Source organism: Syngnathus typhle, linkage group LG6, assembly GCF_033458585.1.
Source record: "Syngnathus typhle isolate RoL2023-S1 ecotype Sweden linkage group LG6, RoL_Styp_1.0, whole genome shotgun sequence".
NCBI classification, from domain to species: Eukaryota; Metazoa; Chordata; class Actinopteri; order Syngnathiformes; family Syngnathidae; genus Syngnathus; species Syngnathus typhle.
This window is the reverse complement of record NC_083743.1, coordinates 3,570,749-3,591,543: the sequence shown is the minus strand read 5'-3', so window position 1 is coordinate 3,591,543 and position 20,795 is coordinate 3,570,749. Positions and strand designations below refer to the sequence as shown.

Here is a 20,795-nt window from a genome sequence, read left to right as displayed (position 1 = left end):
ATACCGTGTCAAAAAAAAAAACAATTTTATGAAAACTCCCGTTATGAGCACAGACGCAAACACTTTTTTTGTTCACATGCTTGCACAAAGCATCGGGCTCTATTATCAGCAAAAAAAAAAAAAAAAAAGATTCAAAGTATCTTAAAATTCGTCCGGATGATAGTGAAGTCTCCGAAAACAATGTTAACATTCGCCGGCTGGGTCAAGATGTGCGACGGAGAAAATCAGAATGTGCTGCTCTGCTCTCGTCCTACCAGGGAGCAGCGAAAGGGGAGTGCAGAAAGCAAGAAATAGGAGGCAGGAGCAGAGACTTGTAAGGGGAGGGAGCTGGGTTGAGCAAAAAAAGGAGGGAAAGAGAGGGAGAGAGAGGAGTGGCCCTGTACTGTAGCCTGGAGGGGAGTGAGGGGGCGGGGGGGGGGGGGGGGGGGCTGCTCTGCTGCTGACTCAGGATTCTCTTTGTTTGACCACACTCCCTCGCTCTCGGTCTACTTCTCAGTTACACACGCTCCCGAACATACGGCGCTTTTTCTTTCACGTGACGTTTTTCTTTTCATCCAACCAGTACTAATTATTTCACTTTGTCGACCCCCTCCCCCTGTTTTTCCAACCCCTTATTATGAGTTTCTTTTCGCTTCCTCACCTCCCACAATAAACCCCCCCCCCCCCCCCCCCTTCTCGTGTGATGAAAACAGATAAATGCGCGCCGGCTAATAAATCTGCAGCGGTTTCTTTTGGCGTTTCATGCACCACCAACGGTGGCTCACTCTGCGCCGTTTTATTCCCTTCCAGCGGTCGGCCGTGTCCAGATGTGGGTTGGCGGCTGGCATCAAACCGCCAAAAAGCGGGTCAGGTATAAGCGCCCCTAATGGAAGAGTTATTGGAGGAGAAGACAGGGGTGAACGCAAAGCATGTCACACAGGATGAGAGGCTACACGGCCAAAAAAAGCGAGTCGATGCTGGCGGAGGAACAGAGAGAGTCAGCATGTGAAGTCACGTTTCCACCAAGCGGCTCAGTTTAGGATTGGTAATCATGTTTTTTTCGTTTTTATTTCCTTCCACAATGCGGTGAGTAGAGGGAACGGCTCCGTGCGTATCAACACACTGCTATGAACTCAGACGCTTCCGATTCAGGGCCGTGACGATTCATCGAATCGGTTGAATAATGAGATGTCCCCCCCACACGTGGGGAAGGACAGTTGTAGATGCGAGTCGAACGCAGTGAGCACGTTAACGCAAAAAGTTGCTACTGACCACCGCAAGCTAATCTTCATAGGCCCCGCCGCCTTCTAAGTTACACGCGTGTGGATAGTTCTAAGTACTTTATACTTGTGATTTTTTTTTTTCCGTTCAAATACATCTACAAATGTAGGCTTTGAAATGTTTAAGTATGTTTTAACGATCTTAAATGTGTTTAAAGCGGGTAAACCTTTTTTTTTTTTCTGTTTGTTAATTAGGGGTTAGGGAAGGCCATAAACGGAGTTTCATATAAGCAGACCGCGAAACGACTTACTGGACAGATTTGTTGCCAGAAACTGACATTTTCTGTCAGCAAAGTACAATTTCTTTACTTGTATGAATCGAGTTTCTCATGTTGGAAACGTCTTTCGAGTTGCAGCCACCTCTGGGGGGGAAAAAAAAAATGAAAATCCCCGCTCATGATAACCGTCCTCTTGTAAAAGCTGAAAATTGCGCAGCGAAAACGAATCATAAAATAGCTAAAGTAAACAGAAGTTACATTTATGGCATGGTCGTACAGTCGAGTTAGGAGAAAAAAAAAAGTGTCGTGGAGGGAAGAGGGGAAAAGGGGCGGAGAGAGTATCGGGAATGGGTTGGGGGTAGGGGCGCAAGTGGGAGATCGCCTGGCACAATGAGTCCTACTTGTTAGCCAGTGGCAGTGTCAGAGATCGTGACAGGGTCCAGACGCTAGACACCAGCTGCAGCGCCTCGTAAATAGAGCGCTGTCTCGCAGGCACATTTGCACGGCAGCGGCGGCTACGCACGCACGCACGCATGCAGCAGCCAGGCATGCGGGCACATGCTTATACGAAGGGAGCCACACAGACACTGACTTATTGTTTCTCCCCCAATCTTGTAAAAAAAAAAAAAAAAAAAAAACGGGACAGTGGACCCCTTTGTATCGTGTCTTGTTAAAGAGAAATAAACTCCGCATGAACAAAAAAAAAAAAAAAAACTCAATCTTAAGGCAATGAATATATAACAACAATCGTGCATTTAATGATAACAATTTTTCTGGGAAAACAAAATGGGCCGGGCGCACCGGGTGTACTTTTAGCTCAATGCAAACTTGGTCCCTGGACGCTACTCCGATGTGATAATAACAAGGGGGGGGGGAGAGCAGGAGCATTTAAGCTAAGAGAAGAGTGGAGCCGGACAGGAGGTGAAGGGGTTAAACGTGCAGCGCCAATCCTGCTGAGCCAGCAGTCGTATTCAAAGTGCAAGGCTTCATTGTATCACATACAGAATGAAACTCTTTCCCATTAGTCATGCTCGTAAGTTCAAAAAAAGACAAAAAAACACAATGTCTTTGCTAATGACAAGTTGTGTTTAAATTCACACCCGCAATTATTGCGACTAAATTCACACTGAGATGGAGTGAGTACTTTTTTTTCCCCCCTCAATTCCACACTCCTTTATCGGCAAGCCTCCCACGCCACGCTACAGTACACGCTGTCTCGGAGGAGCGTTAGGGAGGAGAAGGCAAGCGTGCCCTTCCTCCAGTTCAAGCAGGGTAGAGGCATAATCCTCCTCCTCTCGTCCTCCCTCGTCTTCATCCGCGGGACTGCCTCGGGCGAGGCGCACCAAAAGGAAAGGCGGGTGGCCCTGTCGTTTGAAAATCGGGACCGATCGACCGCATAAACAACGCCATAATAAGGAAGGGTGAGGTGACTTGGATGGTTGCAAAAAAAAAATAACGACATAAATTGTATTCGCTGCTGCCCCGTTTATAGTTTTAATGGTACACTCGTTTTATATTTTGGTCTGGAGCAAAAAAGGAAATTGATACAAGCTGGCCTCATTTGAACGATTTCATCAAGTTTGCTGAAACAATCTGGAAGTTTTTCCACAACCTACTGTAATGCCCCCTCGTTCAAATGTAACTTTAAAACCATAAGAGACTTCCCCCAGACTCCTTCAGATATTTATATTCTATGAGTGATATTATCATAACCTCTCTGAAACACCGTAGCCTTCTTAAGAATATATATGTTGGCTCAGATGTTCTCCAGCTTTTTTTTTTTACATTGGAGGGAAAGTTACCATTTGATCCTAATTAAGTCAAAATGGAGCATGAAATGCCGTGTGATCGGCACACCGAAACACGCTCTTTGCTTTCATTACGGCACGCTCGACGCGGCGCACAGTCCTTGACATCTACATGTAAACTCAAAGAACAGCAACACGAGACATGACTCACGCGACCTACACAGTTCCTGGCCAGATGTTTGACGAGAACAAAACAATTATCCGTCCCGTTTCCCCACAATGTTGCTTCATCTGGAGTTACGAGGGCACACTCGCGGCCGACAACGAGGCACTCTGAATTTGCTTATATATGGTTCTCAGACTTTGCATGCGTTTTCAAGAATTATCTCCCGAAAAAGTGAAACTCCGCTTTTGCGCGTGCGTGTAAGTGAGACTGCACCACTACGGAGTTGACAGTCACACCAAGGGTGGCAATTAAAGTATGTTCTGAATGATAGAGGATATAAATGACGTGCTTACCCCGGTTTTGTCGCATAGTCGCAGAGTGTTGAAGGAGCCCACGGCAAACACTTCTCCATCTGGAGCCCAGGACAAGGAGGTGACCGGGTAGTCGTGTGACAGCGAGAAGTATAGCACACGGCCAAAGCTGTCCCACACCTGTTGACGAGGCAAGAGGGATTTTTTTTTTCTTATTTTTTGGCGCAGAGACAAAAACAAAAGCGCACAAAATCTGACCTTGTATTTACAGTCCTCTCCTCCCGAAAGTATGAGGTCATTGACGGAGTTCCAGTCCACTTTGAGAATGACCCCGTCGTGCGCCTTCCACTAGAGAGAGACAGAGATCACAACTCAGCATTACTGTCATCACATTGCCTGTTAAAGCGCAAACACGGAATGTTTGACACACTGGTTTTTTTTTTTTTTTTATGATGTGTAACGGTGAGCAGGTATTGACATTATCACGCCGTTACATTTCTTCTCTGGCTACACACCTGCTATATTCCATACGAGACTAAATGGGCCACATGGGGAAGCAAGCAACATAAATATTCATGGCCGTCCGTCTATGTCATTTCGAGCTACGGCCCCAAAAAAAAATTCATGCCGAGCTATATGATGTGCACATTTCTTTTCATTGTGATCAGCTATTTGAAAATACCTGGATGACTTTCGCGCTGGGTTGCAGAGGTTTGATGACCAGGTGTCGACCTGATGTATAGAGAATCCTCTCCGAATCCGGGCCCCAGGACACAGAATACACCGGAGAGCCTGTAAGAAGACCCCCCCCCAAAAAAAGAGACTTTTTTGCAGATTTCCAACCCAAGACAAACAGACAGCTGTTTCTGAGTGAATGCACATGAATTTACAGTCTGCGATGCATACATGTCTTTTCCCGTATTTGACAAAAGGAAAATTGAACTCTTTTGGCCACGGCAGCGACCAGAACACCTCACTGTCCCTCGGGGGGGTTCTCGTCATCATTCGGCAGATAGAAGTCACGGCAGCTGTGCAAAGCCGCCTAACCTCCGCAGGATAGACGCGAGTGTGTGGTTTTACGAGTCGAGGTTGCGGATACGCACGTGCAGAATGCGGGCTGACATTTTAACCCCGCTCCAGGTGCGCGCGGTTGCTCACAAACGCAAACGAACGACGACGGAAACCAGAGTGGGGAGAGGCTGAGAGAAGCTACTCCTTCTTGCTTGTTTTAAATGTTGTCTAAGTGGAGAACAAAAGAAAAGAAAACCAGTGTTGTACTTTTGTGTGCGAGTGAACTTTTGTGGCTCTGAAGTGCAGCAACACCTGCAGTGATCTAAGAGCCATGTGGACGAGGGCCCGTCTCTGCAGTGGTGCTTCTCCATCCAGGTGTTTAACACATCTGTGGGTCTGTTCGGCATCCCGCAACCCAGCAGCTCATGCTTTAAACAGCCCCTTCAGGAGGAGGGGGGCGTTCCACAATATATAGTGGATCTGAATTTGTCATTACCCCTTTGCCATGTTTTTCCACAGCGCCGGCCATTTAACGGGAGTGTGCCATCCATTTTCCAAAAAGGCCTCCAACGGTTAATAATTAATAAGCCCAGAAGCCCAATTGATCAGTTAAACAAGTGAGCCGAGTGTAATGAAAACTGGATTGAGATGCGTTTCATTCATCGGCAGTCTCTCGGTGAGGCGTTTAAAAAGATCCCAATGAAGGTTTTGAGACATTATGATCAATCTTATGAGACTGAAGCTCAGGGAGCATTAACTCCACATGTTGTGAGGCAAGAGGAGGAACTGGAAGCTATTTCAACACAGGACGTGACTTTACTTCTATCTCGCTATATGTCGCTCATTCTTCAAATCGACATTCACTATCTAACTCACCTTGGTTTGCTAGTGTTGAGCGTAGCATGCCACTTTTGGACCAGTTCTTGATCTGCCCATCTTCTCCAGCTAATATGGATGTCGATATTGACAGAAAAAAAAAAAAAAAGAATGGCATATTTTAGTCTTCAATTTGACCACCACCATGACATTATATTAGGCTGGTTATATTTAAAGGAAATTGGGTGTACCTGTGATGAGAGCAGTTCCATCATGGTTCCATCTGCCTGCGAGAACAGCTCCTTTGTGAGCCTCAATGCTCTTCTCAATGCGTCCCGACTTGGAAACGAGGTGGAACTTTCCTGCAGAGACAGCGGGGAAATGTCTCTGTTGAGGTTGGGTGCACACAATCTCTACTCAAGATAGCATGCAGGAAGAAATTAAATAGGTACATTTTTTAGCAATTCCATAAGCAACAGTGTCGTATGTTACTTCAAATGAAAACAAAACTTTTTTTTTTTTTTTTCTGAAATTTCTATGGCTAATTGTTTCGGAAAGGCATTGTGGTATAGTTTCAATGCTTTATAAATACATAAAAACTTTGCAGTTAAATGATTATTACCAAGACGTTGTGGACAAGAATGACCATTTTCCAAAACATCAAGATAAATGTGCTAAGTTGAGAGTAACTGCAAAGCACCATTTGATATTTCAACACTTTCATCACTTATTGGTTAAACTATCTTCAAAATAAAAGTGACAATATAACAAGCAAAATGAAAGCTGCAACAGTGAATAAAAGCTGAGTTTTCATGACTCACTGGTCTGCCAGAGAAAATTGCTGCCTCAGTTTGGGAGGTGTGCTTATGCAACCCTACACTGTTATTAGTATTCTGACCACATGTTGCCTGACATAATAGTACATCCACATTCTGTGCATTGGTTTCTAATGCAGCCTGAAGACAGGCAGCACTTGTTAAGTCGTTTTGCAGAAAGGGTCAATACAGAATTAGCACTGAAAGCAAAAATACAAACCATAGGACATGGACAACCATATTAGCAAGTCATCCTCAATTGAGGCGCTCGGGGTTTGAATTTCACTTCAGTTTTCCTTGCTTGTGTGGGTTTTCTCTAAATTGTCCTTGCGTGTCAATGTGAGATGGAATTGCCCATCTATCAAACTGCGACTGGAAACCAGTACAAGCTGCACACTTCCTATCACCCAGTTTGCTGGGATAGACTCATGCAAATCTGTGAATCTGAAAGCTAGCACTATACAGCAAAAAAACAAATGGCTAGAGAATACAAGACTTGCCATCGGTGCTGGTTAGCACAAAACTCTCAGCCGACGTCTGCTTCTTGCCACCAACTGTCTTCGGAAACCAGTGCAGGTCAATGGGGTAGAAGTCCTCTGGCAATTTGACCACCAGACTGGTCTCGCTGGTCAAAAGGTTCCACCTGAGGATCTGGTGGTCTTCACTGCAGGAGTACAACTCATCGGCTGTGGCCCAGCCAAGGCAGCTCACTAATTCTCTATGTGAGGCTACTATTAAGGGAAATGCTGAAATCACATCCGTGGCCCAAACAAATGCAACCATACTTAAGCAGCATCAATGCAAAGCACAATCGGGGGGAAAAAAGGATATGTTTAGGTTCCTTCAGTAGAGATGTTTTCAATCGCATTGTAGATGTTTGTGTCGTTATTCCTTGTGAAACTAGACAAGGAAGCAGACATTTAGTGACAGCATGTTAGCTGTCACGGCAGGATCACACCGAGCACACGATTATTAGTTTAACATAAGAAAATGTATAGAGTAGAGAAAAGGGTGAGATAGTTGTTGCCGTGAATTTGCGGTGTTGACAGTGAACTAACTACAGCGGCGTTGTTGCTACGTTACCTGACTCTGTTGCGAATATCGAATCCTGTTGTTGCCGGAGTCTCGGCTGTGACGTGATGCTAACGTTAGCTCGGTCTTCCGTTTAAATTGGCCATTGTTCTATCATTAAAATACGTGAACGGGGGCAGAAGTCTTTCCCCGACTCACGTGAAATCCACGAAAAACAAGTTTTGCGGTAAAGTAGTCGAGTTGGCTGACTCGGTTTGCTATCGCAGGTATCTGGTGGCCATTAAACTGGGTCACAGCTTCTCGGGGTGAAATCTCGCGAGAGTTCACGGTCACTTCCTTGACAACGGATATTTCGAAATACATGATACTGTAGTGGCACATGATCGTGTATTTATTTCAAATATAAGCATACAAATTATGATCAAAAAGATAAAACGCACGTAAATTAGCAAAATCTAACAATATGGGATGTCAAAATGACTGATGTTGATGTTTTGCTCACGTAACGAAGCGAATGTTTACAACGTAAACGAAGTAAAAGTTATTTAAAAAAAGACAACAAAATGGAGAGAAATGGGCAACAATATTCAGTTGTAGTTTTTAAACTGACGGGGCGTTTCGATCTTTGTTGACGAACGCTTCTGGTTTGCGGAGGGAGTGCGAGGCAGAGTTGGCTTCGTCCCCTTTTTTGAATTTTTTTCCTTTGCCCTTTGAACGGTCCATGGTGCCTTGCGTCAGTTTATAACGCATGTGGTTCGACAGCGCAGTTTAGGCGCCATTTACAAGTTGGACTTCTGCTAGTCGACGAGCCGCTCGACATGTTACCGATTTGAATTTTATGGATTATTTTTCGCCCATTTTTCATCCGCCACTATTTTTCCCAAGCAACATTTGAACCAGGGAAGCGACCTTTGACAAAGATTTTGCCGAAGGTACACGAAGAAGCCCGCGAAAAATAACTTCGTCACAGGGTTCCGTCTATTTGCTGAAATGCGTCAATTCAAAATCGGATTTTTCAACCACCCGACAACACGTTTATAATCTAATATCAAATGCGCAAATGCGTAATGTTAACCGAGACGACTTTTGTAGCCCGACGCTATAACTCTCACAAGGCGTTTTTTTTTTTTTTACGTTTAGAAACTCATCTTAAAAGCAACACGGCCGTTTCCAGCTTGCTCATGTCAATACAGTTAATGCCTTTGTAGCTACTTATGAATACGCGATACCTCGAGTCAGTTAGTTTGTAAAAAAACAAATCGATTTTTTTTTTAAGGCGACTTGTAAATAACACCAAAAAAAGCATTTTCAAAATCGCGGCTGATAATACTGCAACCGCACCATTCTTCTAAATAATCGTTTAGTGGCTCAAAGTTTGCCGCGTAGCTAGTTTTACAATCGCCGAGGCACTAAACAGTAAATGTAGCGACGTGAAAATATAGTTACGTGGCAAAAAAAAAAAAAGACGCATCCTCAAACACTCGACTAGTTTGTATTTTCCGGGGGTAGGGAGGGGGGGGGGGGTCACATCGCTGTTACTGGGGGTTCCTTCTTTAACCAGTTTGCGTAATTTTAAAATAATCGCAACTTTATTATTCGTTTTTGAGGTTGTACAGACTTGTGAGTGGGGCGTCCAATTTGTGAATTGGAGGGGGGGGCAGTTTGAGCGTGCATAAAAAAAAAAGTTTAAACAATAATAATAATCGTCAGCTAGGACATACTTGCAGTAATATTGCTATTTTCGTAAGAAAATGCGCTTCGACTATTACCTCGTTTTCATTGATACACCACAGGAGCAAGGAATTAAAATTGTTACATTGGCGAATTTATGAACTAAAACTGACCCCATTACAAACAGGTTGGAAAAAAAGTTCCAAAGTGAATGTTGGCCATCACAAGACTTGGAGAGAGAAAAAAAACAGGAAGATTGACAGGCTCCAAACCCACTCACCGATATGCCTCTGCCTTTTTTTTTTTCTTCTTGTAAACCAGTGACCCCCTCCTAAACCCCCCCTCCCTCAGACTTCAAATCATGCCATCTAAAAGTGTAAAGAGCTCCACTGCGGCCGCCGCCTCCAAGTCAGTAGGAGGAAAGGGGTCGCAGCCTCGGGATGATTCCGAGGACGAGCTGGACGTAACCCCCCGAGGAAGCCGCTCCGATGGCCAGGGACAGGAGGCACCAGCAGCGACGCCGACAACTGGCAAGTAACAAAGGCTTGCTTTTTTTTTTTTTTTCTCCTTGTGTGTATGCGTGTCTCAATCCCAAAACAAGTTGTCTTCACTCCGTTGCGTTTGTGGCCCATTAGTGGAGCATCATTATTATTTTTTCCCCCTACTCCCGACTTTACTTAATAGAATTGCTGATTTTGTCCGTTTTGGTGCGCCGGTAATCAATATTAGTATAATCATTTGAGGCGTCGAGTGTTCAAACTTGACTGGTACATTTATTCCTATTCTTACGTGTTGGTAGTAGATAGCGCGAGGGGCGTATGTTTGTTATTCTGTCATTAATGTGTGATTGTAGTTTGTGGATGCGACACTCTTAGCTAGTTTGGGCAGGTCGTTTTTTTTTTTTTTAGGAGGGGGGGGGGGGGACTTTGCTGTGTTGGAAACAAAACAAGAGTTTGCCCCCCCCTCGCCCCTCCCGATTTTGAGCCACTCTGTCATGAACAAGAAGAAAAAAAAAATGAGAGGAGCGTTGTAGTCTGTATAACTTGTTTGTTTTTTGGTGCTCCTCCACCCCTCCCCCACCTGAAAGCGCTCCCTCGCGCACACAGTTGCAGAGGGGGGGGGAATAAAAGTTGTACTTTTTTTTTTTTTTTTTTGACTGTGCCACAGATCCGCCTGTCGGGGAGGCGGCGGAGGCGGTTGATAGTCGCCCTTTGGAGGAGATTCTCGGTAGCATCCCTCCACCCCCGCCCCCAACCATGACCAATGAGCCAGGCGCTCCTCGCCTCATGATAACGCATTTAGTCAATCGCAACTTCAAGTCGTACGCAGGCGAGCAGATTCTGGGGCCCTTTCACAAGGTACGACCCCCCCCCCCCCCCCCTTCAAAGCACACACACACACACAAGCACACGTCTAATTCAGCCCTGCATGACACATGCTGTTTTGTTTTGAACGTTGTGTTGACATTCGGGGGCACGGTGCATCTCTTTTGTAATGCAAATGTTCATGTAATGGCAGACTCAAAAGTTACATAGAATGTTCTGCATCATTTTTTTGCTGTGTTATTTCTTAAAAAAAAAAATTAAACTGGGGAGAATGGTAGGGAATGTGCCCTTGTAATTTGGTTCGTGCATCTTTGAAGTTATTCTGACTTAAAGGATGTGTGGATTTTCACAAATTGTTTTTTTTTTTTCCATGATTTCGAACGATTTTGTAAATATATGTAAGGATAAAAATATCCTAGCTACACTCCTCTCTAAAACACACACAATACACACTCAGGGTCATCATGTGGTGTGGACTGTACAAATGTAAAAAAAAAAATAGTTGAAACATTTACAGTGCTTTCTATTTAATATGATTATTTTTTCTACATTTATTTTTAACCCTTTCCTGTTCCGCAGCGCTTTTCCTGCATCATTGGTCCGAATGGAAGTGGCAAGTCCAATGTGATCGACTCCATGCTATTTGTGTTTGGATACAGAGCTCAAAAGATCCGATCGAAAAAGCTGTCGGTGCTTATCCACAGTTCTGATCAGCACAAAGATGTGCAAAGTTGTACCGTGGAGGTGCATTTTCAAAAGATTATTGATAAGGTATAAATCTATCCAATTATTCCTTATGTTGCTGGTACAATACACTCACTATCCTTCCATCATTTGGAGCCCAAAGTGGATAAATTGGTTTAAAAAAAATTCTGCTTGTATTTTATTTGAGTTTTAAAGCAATTTCTTACACAAATGACTGAACCTGGACACATATCAGTCAGGGAAGTGACATTTACCACCCACACACAGTCACACACACCATTCATACGGTGCTGGAGCCTTCCTATTATTTTTTTTATTATTTTTTTCTGAAATTCAACTGCTGTTAAATTGTTAGCGTTGGCAAATACAACCTTTTTTCAATTAAAAAGTCATTACATTTCACAAGATTTCAAACATGGACAGTAAGGCCAAGAATTAGCTTATAGCTGGTGTAATATTTAGTCTCCGACAGAGGAGTGTAAATTTTGGCTGAGGCCAAATTTCTCAGTTTTGTTTTCTCAACACAAAGTGAAATATAATAATTTTCTATGTAGGAAATGTTGTTTAATGCTGGTCATTTGCTTTTTCTGAGGTTTTTTTTTTTTTTTCTTTAAATGTTGGTGTGCACAACTCAACTCTCTGGGCTCCGACGTGAAGTTTTTGAGTTAGATTAAAATAAAATCATTATTACAACCGTTTTTGTATTGTTCTAGATGTATATATTGCAGTGATGATTTGAAATGAATTCCACTTGAGTCTATCTGTATTTGCTCTGGTGTGAGCATTGTGCATGCAACTTTTGTCAGTTGTCTTTTGTGTAAGTGAATCTATGCTAATATTTTTTTTTTATTTTTTTTTTATTTTCCACTCACCCAAGATTTTGATGTGCTGAGCTGTCGTGCCCTAAACTGCTGTGTGTCTTCTGCCCCCCCTCCCCCCCCTCCCTTCCCCTCTCTGAGTCAGGAAGGAGATGACTACGAAGTCATGCCCAACAGCAAGTTCTATGTTTCCAGGAGTGCCAGCAAGGACAATTCTTCTGCCTACTATATCAATGGCAAAAAAGCTATGTTCAGAGAAGTGGGCGCTTTGCTACGAAGCCACGGCATCGACTTGGACCATAATAGATTTCTCATCCTACAGGTAACCTGGCATTTCTTCCCTTTTAGTAAACCGGATTTTATTTTATTTTTTTTTCTAATCCTGGCTAGCCTGTGACATTACACTCTGTGCGGGACTTCCTGCTTGTACAGTTAAATGTTTGACTGCTGCTTTTGTCTGTGGACTGGACCTGTTGCTATCACAAAGAAGGCCTTAGAATGCTCTAGCAGCGCATCATGGTTTGATACATTGTGCAGAAAGTGCGAACCATTATTTGCTGCTTTAGAATTTTAAGGAAATGCAATTTGAAATAAATAGGAGGGTTTTATTTATTTATTTCTGTGGAAGGAGTTTAGGTGAATCAAAAGGGGGGCGGTGACATTTCTCATCCTGTACCTGTCATGCTTTAGCAGCACGTAAATATTGGCGTGATAGATGAGCCCCAGTATTAGCAGTGCTGCTTCAGTGTGGCTGGAACAAACGTCTGCCATCAACAATTGATTTTCCTATCTATGGACAGTATGCCCTGGCTTTTTTTTTTTTTCCTTTTTTAATACCAGATTTATTTATTTCATTTTTTAAAAATATGTCAAACGGTCACACTTGCGCTGCTGTGATTGTGTTCCACGTGTGTGCCGAGCATTATTACTGATTAACTCGAGGCTCACCGGGTGATGCTTCGTGTCAGAGGGACACCAAATGGCCGATTTCAATGTGCTGTCTCTGGAATTCTAACTGTTTTACACGCTGCACTAGCTTCTGGTGAATATTTCCCTTTTATTTTTTTTTATCCTTTGGTGTGCCTTTGTGGTTTGCTGGTTGCTTACAAGTGTCTCACTTCCCCCTTGTGTGTGCGTGCGTGTGTGTGTATTCCTGATGACTCTTGCTGTCCTTGAATGTTAGATTTTCAGCTCTGCCTGTAACATGGCTGCATGGCTATGGGAAGAGGATTAGGCTTGTTCTCCAAGGTCACTTTTCCAGGCCTCTGGCTAAGGGGAAGCTGTCTATTTAGTGCACTGGTCAGAGCAGAATGACATGCGGGATTTTTCGCTTCTGCTGGCCTGTTTTTATTTATTTATTTTTATCCTTTAAAAGTTACATGTGAGCTGAGACAAACTCTCAACTCTTTAGACACACAGAAAGAGCCAGCCATTAGGTTTTTTACATCATCTAGACTGAATTTGTGTTTAGCTTGAAAATGATCTTACTCAAGGCTGTCTTTCATCAAATGAATACGTTTTAACATGTAATCAGACATCTTAGACTCGAGAAAAATGTCCCTGACACGGTTCCGGGAGCTTGAAGAAGCTAGAATTAATTTACACAAGATTTGATAGGACCTTTGTTTCACATTGGACATGTTGTTTATATGATTTTTCCATTTTTTTTACTTGGAACAAAAAATATTAATTATAATCGTATTTCCGTTTTTTTTTTTCTTTCAGCCAAGTGTATTGCAATAAATTGTTCTTAGCATCACTAGACAGGGGAAAATACATTTTGCTCCCAGTGCATAAGTGTATAAGTAAGCATTTTATACGTGATAAAATAATATTAAATTGCTTTAGACAATAATCCTATTTTCTAGTATTTAATTTAATTGTATAAGTGATCATTTTGCCTGGACTCACCTTCTCAGATGTGTTTTCTTTGCCTGGGGCTCAGGGTGAGGTGGAGCAAATTGCCATGATGAAGCCCAAAGGTCAGACGGAGCATGACGAGGGAATGCTGGAGTACCTGGAGGACATTATCGGCTCGTGTCGCCTCAAGGAGCCCATCCAAACGCTGGCCCGCAGAATTGAACTGCTTAATGAACAGAGAGGAGAGAAGGTCATTTATCCTCATTCATTCGTTCTGTCCCAGCATTTTCTGCTTTGACTTTGAGATGAATGTGTGATCCTGTGTGTGTGTTTTATGTGAAGTCTTGACAGAGAAGACAAGCGGTGATATTTTATTTTATTATTTTTTCACTTCACCAGTTACTGCAGTGCCAAAATTATCAGACATGTACAATACAGCAAAACCTCCAAAGTTAAATACCTTCAAAATTTAAACCGTTTGGATCTGGGTGGAAAATAAAAACACACACACACAAAAAAAAGATCAGAATAAAATTGTGCCACTACAGGGGGGAAAAAGCACAGGTGTAATGATAACCATAGAACCAGAAATGCAACTTACTGTGACATGTAAAGATGTTCAGTACACATGATGACAATGCAATAAATTAAATATCTGTAGCATCAACCTAAAAAATATTTCCCCAATCAACTCTTATAAATTCCAGCAATCCCTGCAGCACATAAAGCCACTAGGTGACACAATCACTCTGCCAGCACCTTCTTTATGTGTCAAGAGTGAATAGTTTGACTTGAACTTTTTTATATACCTTTTTATACTAGTAGGAGAGTTCAAAGTTGACTTTGAAAATGTTTGCACAATTTAAGGTGGCACTGTGAGTCTGATTTAGTTCATGCTACGTTTCCTGCGGCAAGGAAAATGTTGACTCTCGAACACAATCACACGCAACGGATCGTGTTAACCCCTTCCAGTTCCGCTGTGTTATTTTGTAAATATGCCGGCTAAGGCCAATGCACGTGATCCGTGGCTTGATATTCTCGTTCACCGCCCCTAGCTCAACCGAGTCAAGCTGGTGGAGAAGGAGAAAAATGCTCTGGAAGGAGAAAGGAACAAAGCTGTGGAGTTTCTCACTTTGGAAAATGACATCTTCAAACTCAAGAGTCGCCTTTATCAATATAATGTGTAAGTACGCCAGCGTTTATGGTGTTTGTGTTCTGTGCAAAGTTAAAAAAAATGAACATATGAGCCAGGAAAAACAAAATGGAAGAATGTAATTGTTGATTTTTTTTTATTTTTTATTTTTTATCATCCTGCTATCTGTTCCTGTTCATTAGTCATGATCTCCAAAAGCATGTGGTAGCCAAAGAGCAGGAAAAGCAGAAGATCTTGGAGGACAACAAGGAACTGACAGAAAAAACTGCCAAGATATCGCAAGAGATGGAGAAAATGAATCAAGAGCTGAAAAACGCGGAGAAGTAAGACCCTTTCTGTGTCTTTGTTGCTCTTTCATCAAAGTCTGTTTTTGCTTCTTCGAGGGTGAAACTTGTGGTTCCACGTCTGTAGAATTTTATCTACTAAGAAATGATCTTATAAAATCTGGAAATATTCATATGGAGTTACCACTATTTACTAGAGCTGCTATTTCCTTTTAAAATTGTATTTGGAGGGGGGGGGGGAATACTGGTATTTTTGCCCAGTTCAAACAATGTTCCTCTACCAGGAAACAGAACAAGATCAACAAGTACATTGAGACCCAGAAGGAGACGTTCACCCAGCTGGACTTGCAGGATGTCGAAGTGCGCGAGAAGATCAAACACTCCAAAAGCAAGAAGAACAAGTTGCAGAAGCAGCTGGAGAAGGATAAAGAAAAGGTGTGTACACCTTTTTGAAAATTTCATTCAGCTCTAGTGTGATTCGTGGGGGGCTGGAATGATATCACCCACCGCAAGTGAGCAACTTTTGTGTTTACCGGAGAAATCCAACAAAAGAACCAGATTTACACCATGAGTCAAGCAGCGGTACGGTGTTTTTTTTTTTTTTTTTTGTCCTCAGCCCAGCAAGCGGTAAGGGCACCCTGACAATTTCCTGCTTACGGGAACACAAATTATTGTAATCATTGTAATATTCTGAAATTAAACGCACGTGACTAAGAAGAAAAATACATAATGAACTATAATTGTATGTCTTAGTACCCTCTTTAAAACCCACTTTTTTTTTCTTTTCAGAAAATTAATGATTTGATCAATTCAGAGTGAGTTTTGTTTAGCTTCGATTTCCCCGTCGTTAAAAAGAAAATAGGTTCATTCTGTGAAAAATGCAAAAACATGCTTCATGTACAATAATATAATAAAAAAAAAAGGGCCCTCAGTGTAAACTAATTGCTACATGGGTTCCTGTTAAACATCCCCGCTCCATAAAAATGTAACATCTATATGCTGAGAGCCTGCTTTAATTCGTCATATTTTTTCCTTAAACTGTGGAGTTCTTGTACAAACAACATAAAAACGTTTCACGCTGTAAATCACATTTTAAAAGCAGCAAGAAGTCGCTCACCCAAAGTATCCACTAGGGGGCTGTGAAGTGCCAGACAAGTGGATTCATGTCCACGGTGTCATGGAGCAACACACACACACACACACACACACACACACACTTGAACACTGACTACCACGCAGTTCAGATTAGTGTCATATTGTTTACATCCGGAATATGTCGTGCATTTATCGTGGAGATGTGTTGATTTGAGGGGTGCAGGCAGGCAGACCCCCTCAGGGGAGCAGTGTCAACTATGGGCTGGCTTGTGTTACACTCCCGACAGCCACGTTCACATTTCACCCGCCGCTGTGGCGCTCGCGACCGGGGCTCGTGCCGTCTTAACAGCTACAGAGAAGTTGAATTTTTGTTGCCTTTGGCCACTTTTTTTTTTTTTTAGCTGGAAGAGGTGCGCGGCGTACCCGCCAATAGCGAAAAGGCCATCGCGGAGGCGACCGCTCGCAAGGAAGAGCTGGAGAAGCAGAAGGGGAAAGAGGAGGAGAAACTCAATGAGGTGATGGAGAGTCTAAAAGAAGAGACGAGCGGCTTGCAGCAGGACAAAGAGGTATGGATGGACCCAATTCCAGACCCACATGCCATGGGTTTAAATTTGTGATATAAAGAGATCATATACATTAAAAAAAAAAAAAGATCAATCCTATGCCGTTCTTGCTCTTGTCAGACCAAAGAGAAAGAGCTGATGGAGCTGAGCAAAGGTGTGAACGAGACGCGCTCTCGCATGGACCTGGGGCAGTCGGAGCTCGACATCTACCTGAGCCGCCACAACACTGCCGTGACGCAGCTCAACTCCGCCAAGCAGACTCTCCAGACCACCACGGACACGCTACGGGAGCGCCGCGCCGCCATTAAGGAACTGGAAGTCAACATACCGCAGCGGGAGAAAGAACTCAAGAAGGTGAACTAAACGTCACAAGCGTCGCTTTACTCTACGTTGGGACCGAAAGTCGTTACGGAGTGGCTGTTTTCCTCTCCAGGATGAGGGAGAGCTGGAGCGGGTGACCAAGATGGATCACGAAACCCATCAGGTTGTGAGGGAAATGAGGCAGAAGGTGGACGAGGCCAAGAGCTCTCTGTCCTCCAATCGCAGTCGAGGGAAGGTCCTGGACGCTCTCATGCAGCAGAAGAGGAGTGGCAGCATTCCCGGTATCCTCGGAAGGCTGGTAAGGAGTCCCTTTTTTTTGTCCTTTCAGGATTTGATATATAGCCACTTGGAGTGGCCTCCACAAAGACACATTGTTTCAGCATTTACAGGGTGTCTGCGGACCCTTAAAAAGTCTTAAATGAGATGTTTCAAAATGAAGGCCCTCATTATCCTTGAAAATGACATGTAATCCTTGAAGCCTCTATTCAAAGGTCGTAAAAATCCCACAGATGCAGACAAAAAATTTTGTTTTTCCTATAGCGCTTGTCGTCATTCGGGTGAGCTGTAGCCTGTCCCACATTTGTTTTTAAGTTGCTCATTGATATACGCAGGGAGACCTGGGAGCCATCGACGCAAAGTACGACGTGGCCATCTCCTCCAGTTGCGGGGCTCTGGATCACATTTTGGTGGACACCATCGACACGGCTCAGAAATGCGTCACCTTTCTCAAAGAGCAGAACATCGGCGTGGCCACCTTCATTGGTCTCGACAAGGTACGTGCGCTCGAGCGCTCAACCGCGGCTCCTCGTTCTGACCTCGTTTGTCCCCTCAGATGAAAGTGTGGGAAAATAACATGGGCAAGATCCATACCCCGGAGGGTTGCCCACGTCTCTTTGACGTGGTGAGAGTGAATGACCCCAGCGTGCGCCCGGCCTTTTATTTCGCCCTGAGGGACACCCTGGTGGCCCAGGACATGGAGCAGGCCACGAGGATGGCCTTCACGAAAGACAAACGCTGGAGAGTGGTCACCCTCAAGGGCCAGATCATCGAGATGGCCGGTGGGTGGCCTGCTCTTTCGCTCTCAATCTCCTACTGGCCATGTTCCTGATGGCGTCCTTCTTTCTGTTTCCCTACAGGAACAATGACTGGAGGAGGCAGAGTCATGAAGGGCAGGATGGGCTCCTCTCTCAACACTGAAGTCTCCCAGGTGGAGGTATGCGCAAAGTACCAAAAGCCGTGACACAGCTCTGAACTAGGTCAAGGTCTACTGCAGAACCTGACGGCACGATGCGCTTGTCCGTAGCTCGACCGCATGGAATCCAAGCTGAACGAGAACGTGACAAAGCTGCAGGACTGCCAAGAGAAGAAGCTGCAGCTGGAGGAGAACGTCCAGCGTCTCCGCACTCAGCTCCGCGACATGAAAAACACGCTGGAAAAATACACCAACAGCATGACCGTACGTAGCAAAATCCTCTTGAGCGAACTTTGCCGTCACTGTCGCCTCCAACAAGTTGTCACTCTTGATGTCCTCCAGAGTCTGGCTGACCAGGAGAGCCACCTCAAGAAGCAGATGAAGGAACTGGAGGCCAATGTGCTTGCTGCTGCCCCGGACAAGACCAAACAGAAGCAGATGGAGAAGAGTCTGGAGGCCTTCAAGAAAGGTGCCACTTAACCTCTTGAGCTCACTTTTGCAACATTCCCTTCAAGTATCTGACAAAACATCACCGTTATGTTTTCCAGACTTCGAAGCAGCGTCCAGTAAAGCTGGGAAGGTGGAAAACGAGGTGAAGAGGCTCCACAACCTGATTGTGGACATCAACAGCCACAAGCTGAAGGCTCAGCAGGACAAGCTGGACAACATCAACAAGGGTCTGGACGAATGCTCCTCCACCATCACCAAGGCCAAAGTCGCTATCAAGACGGCAGACCGGTGAGCTTTAGATTTTTTTTGCACTTGAGATCGCTGACCGCACCGCCGTCAGCTTCATCTTGACCACACTGTCTTCAGCAACTTGAAGAAGTGCGAGGACAGCGTGACCCGCGTGGAAGAGGAGTTGAAGGACAACCAGACGTCTTTAGCGGCGTTCACGGAGCAACTCAAGAAACTGGAGGAAGAGGCGGGAGAGGTCATGAAAGCTTGTCAAGAAGCTGAGGTCAGAGCATATCCTATCTGAAGGCTCAAAATGAGGCAGAGCCTTTTTGGTTGACCCATTCCTTGGAACTTATGGGAGATATAAAGTGAAGTAAATCCCCTTGTTCTCCAGGCGGCGCTCCCTGAAGTGCAGGAGCACTACCAGACAGTGGCCAAGGAGATTAATGTCCTGCAGCAGCAGGAACACGCCCTGCAGGAGGAGTCGCTGAGTGTGCGGCTGCGCGTGGAGCAGACGGAGGCCGCCGTCAGCGAACACAAGAACAAGATCGAGCACTGGCAGAAGAAGGTGGGCGCCGCCTGAGGCACTAGCGTTTTGTGCTAACATGCTAACAGCCGCTGACGTCCACAGGCCTCAAAGCTCTCCCTGCACACCGTGGAGGGGACGCCGGAGGAGGAGCTGCCTGTCCTCACGGCCGAGCAGCTCGACGACATCTCTGACCCCAACGTCATGGTCAACAAGATGATCACCTTGGAGACCAAGTGTACTCAGATGAAGCCCAACCTGGGTGCCATCGCAGAGTACAAAAAGAAGGTAGGAGCAAGAAAGTGAAAGCAAAGGGGGGCGTCCGCACTACACAAATTGCTCTCTGATTAACGGCCAACTTGATGCTTGACCCACTAATTTGGGACGACACCTGCAGGAGGAACAGTACCTGATGCGCGTGGCCCAGCTGGACGAGATCACCAACCAGCGGGACAATTTCAAGCGCAGCTACGAGGACCTGCGCAAGCAGCGCCTCAGCGAGTTCATGGGTGGCTTCAACATGATCACCAACAAGCTGAAGGAGAACTACCAAATGCTGACGCTGGGGGGCGATGCTGAGCTGGAGCTGGTGGACAGTCTGGACCCCTTCTCAGAAGGCATCATGTTCAGGTAAGTGTCCACGTTGTGTTTCCGTGTCAGCCCCTCCACTGACGCCCGACTTTTATCGCGCAGCGTGCGTCCTCCGAAAAAGAGCTGGAAAAAGATCTTCAACTTGTCGGGAGGAGAGAAGACCCTCAGCTCCCTGGCACTGGTGTTCGCACTGCACCACTACAAGCCCACGCCGCTCTACTTCATGGACGAGATCGACGCCGCGCTGGATTTTAAGAACGTCTCCATCGTGGCGAGTTACATCTACGTGAGTACCAAGCCGAGCCAGCGGCCTTTGAGCTGCCTTGCTAGCGCGATATTCAGCACCGACCAATTTTCATCCCCCCCCCCCTCCCCTGCAGGAGCAAACCAAGAATGCTCAGTTCATCATCATCTCACTGAGGAACAATATGTTCGAGATCGCCGACCGCCTCATCGGCATCTACAAGACGCACAATACCACCAAGAGCGTCGGGATAAACCCCAAGACAATCGTGTTCCGAGAACATGACGCTATCACCGCCTAGGAAGTCTCTCACTTCCCTGTCTCGTCACTTGTCATACACTATGCTGCTATTTTTAAGACTTGTTTAATAAAGGTTTACATTTTAAATCACAA

At 44.8% G+C, this 20,795-nt stretch overlaps 2 protein-coding genes across 6 annotated transcripts in view; one reads left to right on the top strand and one right to left on the bottom strand.

Moving 5' to 3' along the window:
- ift80 (intraflagellar transport 80 homolog (Chlamydomonas)) overlaps positions 1-13,950 on the bottom strand; it is a 27,447-nt gene extending 13,497 nt beyond the window's left edge. For 2 of the 3 annotated variants that reach the window (XR_009714672.1, XM_061280756.1), the window contains exons 1-8: positions 7,428-7,700; positions 7,178-7,244; positions 6,845-7,068; positions 5,781-5,891; positions 5,590-5,658; positions 4,385-4,494; positions 3,961-4,050; positions 3,745-3,882 (exon numbers count right to left, since the gene is read on the bottom strand). Coding sequence is in view for 2 of the 3 variants with exons in the window: in XM_061280756.1 (XP_061136740.1) it covers positions 3,745-3,882; positions 3,961-4,050; positions 4,385-4,494; positions 5,590-5,658; positions 5,781-5,891; positions 6,845-7,068; positions 7,178-7,212 (777 nt within the window). In the remaining variant the exon portion in view is untranslated. Of the gene's footprint in view, positions 1-3,744; positions 3,883-3,960; positions 4,051-4,384; positions 4,495-5,589; positions 5,659-5,780; positions 5,892-6,844; positions 7,069-7,177; positions 7,245-7,427; positions 7,701-13,806 lie in introns of those variants that run through there. The other variant, XM_061280757.1, reaches the window with a different exon arrangement.
- smc4 (structural maintenance of chromosomes 4) lies at positions 8,115-20,795 on the top strand. Of its 3 annotated transcripts, XM_061280753.1 has the most exons (24): positions 8,115-8,308; positions 9,369-9,577; positions 10,215-10,405; positions 10,952-11,143; positions 12,041-12,217; positions 13,841-14,005; positions 14,811-14,938; positions 15,091-15,231; positions 15,477-15,627; positions 16,689-16,853; positions 16,971-17,204; positions 17,284-17,469; positions 17,783-17,944; positions 18,004-18,229; positions 18,308-18,384; positions 18,475-18,627; positions 18,706-18,832; positions 18,912-19,101; positions 19,180-19,324; positions 19,436-19,609; positions 19,673-19,855; positions 19,965-20,197; positions 20,261-20,444; positions 20,539-20,795. In XM_061280753.1, the coding sequence occupies exons 2-24, from the start codon at positions 9,409-9,411 to the stop codon at positions 20,701-20,703; spliced, it is 3,918 nt and encodes a 1,305-aa protein (XP_061136737.1). In that variant the 5' UTR covers positions 8,115-8,308; positions 9,369-9,408; the 3' UTR covers positions 20,704-20,795. The 3 variants fall into 3 exon arrangements, with proteins under 3 accessions (XP_061136737.1, XP_061136738.1, XP_061136739.1); XM_061280755.1 differs by lacking the exons at positions 8,115-8,308; positions 9,369-9,577 and having other exon boundaries at positions 10,276-10,405; positions 11,032-11,143; XM_061280754.1 differs by lacking the exons at positions 8,115-8,308; positions 10,215-10,405; positions 10,952-11,143 and having other exon boundaries at positions 9,387-9,577.

Excerpts from the sequence above, each read along its gene's own strand:
- smc4 (XM_061280753.1), top strand. The coding sequence starts at position 9,409 with ATGCCATCTAAAAGTGTAAAGAGCTCCACTGCGGCCGCCGCCTCCAAG. Across the intron at positions 16,854-16,970 it reads GCTTGCAGCAGGACAAAGAG|ACCAAAGAGAAAGAGCTGAT; the intron begins GTATGGATGGAC and ends TGCTCTTGTCAG. Across the intron at positions 18,833-18,911 it reads TCTGGAGGCCTTCAAGAAAG|ACTTCGAAGCAGCGTCCAGT; the intron begins GTGCCACTTAAC and ends TATGTTTTCCAG.